The 6763-nt window shown below is 43.2% G+C and overlaps 1 protein-coding gene across 3 annotated transcripts in view; it reads left to right on the top strand.

Moving 5' to 3' along the window:
* The window catches only part of DIPK1A (divergent protein kinase domain 1A), an 89044-nt gene that overhangs the window by 74783 nt on the left and 7498 nt on the right, over positions 1–6763 (top strand). For all 3 annotated transcript variants that reach the window (XM_006140144.3, XM_027770443.1, XM_014586574.2), the window contains 2 exons: positions 2219–2326; positions 6318–6494. In XM_006140144.3, coding sequence (XP_006140206.1) covers positions 2219–2326; positions 6318–6494 — 285 coding nt within the window. The remainder of the gene's footprint in view (positions 1–2218; positions 2327–6317; positions 6495–6763) is intronic.

The raw sequence follows: 6763 nt of genomic DNA on the forward strand, positions 1-6763 counted from the left end.
AGTCCCCGCGCCCTATAGCAAAAACCTCTAAAAAAAAAAAAAAAAAGTGAGACAGAGAGCTGGAAACACACAGATTGGTGTGGCCTGCAGAGAGAGTGGGGTGCTCCTATCACAGCCTCTCCCAACCCTCGGTCCCTAGTTCATCAACGGACTGCCTTCAACCCTGATAGCATTTTTTTTTTTTGAGAGATTTTCACTGTAGGGCGCGTGCGCTCACCAGACAGACAGAGAGAGACATACAGACAGAAAGCGAGAAATCACCCCCCCCCAGGGGGGATGGTCATGCCGCAATCCCTTCTCCTCCATTCTCCTCTCGGGATCTTGGGCACGCACACACACGCGCCTGGCGTGAGTTTTAAGCCACCGGGTCCAGGACACGAACCGCGGTCGACTATGTGGGAGTCCAGTGACATAGCCATTACGCTAACTGCTGGTTCCCACCCTGATAGCATTTTCAGGACTCTCTCATTCAGGCCTGTCTGTCTTACTACTTTGTAATACCAAACAGAGTGCTGGGAAGTCCCCACAGCTGTGCCCCTTAACCTCCATTGCCTACCACGGGGATGACTTTGTTTCTCCATGTGCTCCCTACTTGGTGCCCTGCCGACTGAGAGTTGAACCATGACAGGTATCTAACCTCAGCATGCTTCTGAGTACTTAATGATTCCTGGATCTGGCAGATCCCCTTGTGTGCTGTGCCTAGGGTCACACTGATACCGTATTTTATCAGAGATAAAATTTGCATTTCTTTTTCATATTTTACTTCCTGTTTTTAGGTGATCTCAAGGATGACTAGATGAAAGAGATCATTTTGTTAGATAACTTTGTTATTTTTAATTACTTTGTTATTTTAAAACTTTTTTAGGGACTAGCAGAGGGCATAATGGTTACATCAGTGAACTCCCACATAGTGGACCTTGGTTTGAATCCTGGACTACTCCCCCAGCTGGGGGGACTTAAAACGCATGCCAGGTGCCTGTGCATGTGTGCCCAAAATCCCAAGAGGAAAGTGGAAGAGAAGGAATTGCAGCGTGGCCATCCCCCTTGGAGGGTGATTTCTTGATTTCTGTCACTCTGGTGACTGCACGTATCCTATAGCAAAAAAAAAAAAAAAAAAAAAAACTCTAAAATAAAAACAATAAAAACTTTTTAAATTAAGAAAAATAGAGTGCCTCCAAGCTAGCAAAATTTCATTTATAAATGAAGTATAGTAAGAAATTAACAATGGGGTCAGCAGATGGTGTAGTGGTTACGTCACTGGAATCCCACATAGCTGACTGCAGTTCAAGTTCTGGACCCGATGTCTTGAAACTCATGGCAGGCATGTGTGCATGTGTGCCCAAGATCCTGGGAGGAGAATGGAGAAAGGATTGAGGCGTGGCCACTTTCCTTCTCACTGTCTCTCTCTGTCTCTCTTCTTTGAGCATATGCACCCTATGGGAAAAACCTTTAAAAAAGAGGAAAAAAAAAAAAAAGAGGGGCCAGCAGGTTGTGTGGTGGTTGAGGGTAATAGACTCCCACATGGCTGGCTGCAGTTTGACCCTGGCCTAATGGCTTGCTTTCTCACTTTCCCTCTCTTTCTTTGTGTCTTTCTCTGGTCAAGTTAAACATAATACCTATAAATAAAGTTAATTAAAATAGTTTTTTAAAAACAAAGATTAACAATGACTAATAGTAAAATAGAACAATTATATATACTGTAATAAGTTATGTGAATATGGTCTCTTTGTCTTAAAATATCTTCTCCCTTCTCCATTCTCTTCTCAGGACTTTGAGCACGTACACACACATCCTGGCATGAGTTTTAAGCTGCTGGGTCTGGGATTCGAACCGCAGTTGACCGCATGGTAGTCCAGTGACGTAACAATTGCACCATCTGCTGGTCCCATACTTCCTGAGCTAAACTGAGCTATTTTCAGGTCACTGTGGGTAACTGAAACTACAGAAAATGAAACCATGGATGGGAGTAGGGGGGCTACTATAGTTTCAAAATTCTGTGCACACCCCAGGGGCAGCAAGCTCTCTCTTTGTCATAGCTGGTAATTAACAGAACTTATATTAAAATTCATGTCTGCTAAATCCAAAGCTTGAATTCTTTTCATCACAGAACTTTCTCTTAAAGGATGTGTTGATAGATAGCTCTTTTGGTATCTTTCTTTTGTTTCTTCTTATAAACATTTTTCTTTTAACTTTTTTTTTTTTATTTCCTGGTTTTCAGTGTGATAAGTACAAGACTGGAGTTATTGATGGGCCTGCATGTAATAGCCTCTGTGTTACAGAAACTCTTTATTTTGGAAAATGCTTATCCACCAAGCCCAACAATCAGGTATGGCTGTTATGAATAAACATTCTAAAATGACAGTGCACTCTAATTTTACCTCAAATTAAAGGTATTATTAAAAGAATGATTGAACCAGAGTGTTAGGACATTCTATATACAGTATTTCAATTTTGTATGCTTCTCTTCATCCATTCAGTATCAGAGGATACTTCCTAACCCCCTGTTCCAAGCATCTTCCTTACTTACGGTGTTGATTATGGACCTTGTATTATGGACACAAACAGTTGACAGATAAGTAAATGAACAAAATAATTATAGAATATAGCATCCTGTAGATAGGAGATATACGGGGTCAATTAATAGAAGATTCAAGGGACAGGAATGGTGGTGTGCTTCAGAGGAGCTAATCAGGGCACACCTTTCTGAGATAACATTTGAGCTCATTCCTGAGTAAAGAATTAAACTACAGTCATGGGCAAAAGACAGAAGAAGCTTACTCACAAAAAAAGAACTACAGGGAACCAGCAGTTAGCATAATGGCTATGTCGCTGGACTCCCACATAGTCGACGATGGTTCGCGTCCTGGACCCAGTGGCTTAAAACTCACGCCGGGTGCGTGTGCGTGCGTGCCCAAGATCCCGAGAGGAGAATGGAGGAGAAGGGATTGCAGCGTGACCATCCCCCCTGGGGGGTGATTTCTCGCTTTCTGTCTCTATGTCTCTGTCTGGCAAGCGCACGCGCCCTACAGTGAAACCACCCCCCCCAAAAAAAAAAAAAAAAAAAACCACTACAAACAGCTAGTAAACTTAATGAAAAAATTCTGCTTCACTAAAAAATATATATAAATAAAGGGCCAGCAGGTGGCATGGTGGTTAAGGTTCTGGATTCCGACTTGGCTGACCACGGTTCCAGTCCTGGACCTGGCAGCTTGAAAATCACACCTGGTGCATGTGCATATGTACCCAAAATCCGTAGAGGAGAATAGAGGTGAAGGGATAGCAGTAAGGCCATCCCCCCTGAGAGTAATTTCTCACTTTCCCTCTCTCTCTGTCTCTCTCCAGTGAGCACAGGCACCCTGTGGCAAATGTGCATTACTGCTATAGAAATTTAAGACAACTCTTATATAGATAATACTAATCATGTGGAAGGGGATTTCTGGAACCAAGACAACATTTGAGTGTCTGCTACATTATCGGCATGGGGAATAAGACAAATATGTGGCCTCATGTGCCTTATGTTCTTAAGTGAGAGAAGAGAGATAATAAATAAGTCAATAAATAAAGTGGCAAAGACTATGAGGAAAATAAGATAGAATAATAGGTTAAAGGTGGCCTGTGGGTGGGAGGAACCTACTCTTTTGATAGATTGGGGGTCAGGGAAGGCCTTTCGAAGATGACATCTGAGCTGAGCCATGAGTGATGTGAAGCACCCAGCCACGTGAGGACCTGGGGGTGCACATCCCAGGCAGATCCAACAGTCAGTGAAGCAGGAACAAGTTTGGTAGGTTCAAAGAGCAGAGATCAGGTTGGAGGAGCAGCCAGGCCAGCTCAAATGGAGCTTAACAGCATCGGAAAAGACTTGGCCTTTTCTTCTCATTGAATTGGAAATTTATTGGCAAGTTTGAAATGGGAGTGATATAATCTGCTTGGTTTGTATTAGTACTATTACTAGTTAATAGGATCCTACTTGTTATTTTATACTGAGGCAAGAGAAGCAGCTTGCCCTAGTGGTTCAGACAGCTGATCCCGGCCGCCTGGCTCGGTGCACGGCCACTGACTGTTACTGGCCACTGACTGTTACTTCCCTATGTTCCCCTCTCTGCTTCCGTCTCCCCAGCACTGAAGTGAGGGTAATAATGTAACTAACCAGTGTTAACTAGGGTCAGTCCAAGGACTAAAACAATCAAACAAATAATCAAACAAATGATCCAGGCGGCCGAGATCAGCTCACAGTCTGAACCACTAAGGCAAGCTGCTTCTCTTGCTTCAGTATTAAAAAACAAGTAGGATCGTATTAACTAAAAATACTATTAATACAAACATTATAAACATTGTAAAATGTTAGTCTGATGAACTAGATACTTCACAGCGACTAGTTCTGGGGAGTGGGATTGAGGAAATTAAATGTGGAGGGATTTCGCCTTTGCCTTACTTCCTTTTGTTCAGTTTGACTTTTAAAAAATATATTTAGGCATGCATTAGTTTCTATTTTTAAAAAATATTAAGGGACTTAGCTCAGTGGTGCAGGCAGTAGCATACTGACCTGCTGTGCTAGAAGCTATTAATACATGGCGGACTGCAGGTTCAGATCCCAGGTTGACCTGAAACACACGACAGGCACGCGTGCCCAAGATCTTCACTCACGGGAGGGTGGGGAAGGGATCACAGTGTGACAGAACTCTGTGCGTGTCTCGCTCTCTCCACCACCGCCTTGCACATACACGTGCACATGCATGCTCCCTCATACTCTCTCTAGTGAGAGAAATAAACTAAATAAATGTTAAAAAATAATTTAGGGGGCCAGCCCCATAGCCTACAGCTTAGGGGAGCTAGATGCTACAGGGCCAACTGTGGTTTGAATCTCAACCCTGGCAACTTGAAAAACATGCTGTGTGTGTGTGTGTGTGTGTGTGTGTGTGTGCGCGCGCGCGCTCAAAATCCTGACAGGATGGAGAAATGAAGAGAGACTGTAGTGTAACCACTTCCAACTAGGGAATGCTTTCACTCTTTTTCTCTCTCTCTCTCTGATGTGCACATGCACTAATACACTAATAGCAATTTTAAAAAAAGATTTATTTAGTTTTATTTATTCATTGATTTATTTTAATTTGACCAGAGAGAGAGAGAGATGGGGGGGTGGGAGGAGTGAGAAAGCAAGCCTGGGGGTGGGGTAGGGGGGGAATGAGAAAGCAAGCCTCCAGGTCCAGGACTTGAACCATGGTCGGCCATGTGGGAGTGTCCAGCGCCTTAACCACCATGCCACCTGCTGGTCCCCAACTAATAGCAATATTTTTTTGATTTTTTTTTTTTAGGGCACGTGCGCTCACCAGAAAGACAGACAGAGACAGAGAAATAGAAAGTGAGAAATCACCCCTCAGAGAGGATGGCCATGCCACAATCCCTTCTCCTCCATTCTCCTCTCAGGATCTTGGGCACACACGCACACACGCCCGGCATGAGTTTAAGCCACCAGGTCAAGGACTCAAACCATGGTCAACTACATGGGAGTCCAGCAACATAGCCATTACTCTAACTGCTGGTCCCAACTAATAGCAATTTTTTTTTTTTTTTTTGGAGAGGTTTTTGCTATAGGCGCATGCGCTCGCCAGAAAGACAGAGAGACAGAGAGACAGAAAGTGAGAAATCACTCCCCGGGGGGATGGCCACACCGCAATCCCTTCTCCTCCATTCTCCTCTTGGGATCTTGGGCATGTATGCACACACACATGCCTGTCATGAGTTTTAGCCACTGGGTCCAGGACTTGAACCGCGATTGACTACATGGGAGTTCAGTGACATAGCCGTTATGCTAACTGCTGGTCCCAGCAATTTTTTAAAAAAGGAAAAAAGTTTAATTTAAGGAAAAAAGTCTTTGGAGCATGATTTCAACTTTGCAACACAAAAATAGTCACAGCTCTATCTCAATTTTTGATACTTATTTACGTTTTGTTTTGTTAGAGGAAGACCTTAAAAACATAATGGTATATTTTTGTTTTGTCATTTTTATTATATTTTTAAAGAGAGATTTTTGCTATCGGGTGCGTGCATTCACCAGAGTGACAGAGAGAGAGAGAGAAATCACCCTCTGGGGGATGGTCACACCACAGTCCCTCCACTTTCTTGTTAGGATTTTGGACACACATGCATGCACATGCGCCCTGCTGAGTTTCAAGCCACTGGGTCCAGGACTCAACCACAGTCAGCCATGTGGGAGTTTCACAATGTAACCGTTCTACAATCTGCTGGTCCCCATAGCGGTATACTTTTTAGAGTGTAGAATTCAGTATAATATATACTTGTCCTTCTTTTTCACATAGATGTATTTAGGGATTTGGGATAATCTACCAGGTGTTGTGAAATGTCAAATGGAACAAGCACTTCATCTTGACTTTGGAACTGAATTGGAACCAAGAAAAGAAATAGTGCTATTTGATAAGCCAACTAGAGGAACTACTGTACAGAAATTCAAGGAAATGGTCTACAGTCTCTTTAAGGTAAGCATATTTATTCACATATTGCTAATGAGAAGCAATATTCGTCCAGAGGAACTGGCAAAACCTCATCCTAAACCATTAAATGTTGATATTCTTGGGAACAGCAAATGTGGTGGTTAAGGTGCTGGACTCCCACATGGTCAACTGCACAACCCATCGGCTTGAAAATCACACCTGACACATGTGCATGCATACCCAAGATCCCAAGGAGACTAGAAGAGGAGGAATTGAGGCATGGCTATCTCCCCTAGGGGGTGGTTTCTCATTCT

Source organism: Tupaia chinensis, unplaced genomic scaffold, assembly GCF_000334495.1.
Source record: "Tupaia chinensis unplaced genomic scaffold, TupChi_1.0 Scaffold000023_1, whole genome shotgun sequence".
Classification (NCBI taxonomy): domain Eukaryota; kingdom Metazoa; phylum Chordata; class Mammalia; order Scandentia; family Tupaiidae; genus Tupaia; species Tupaia belangeri.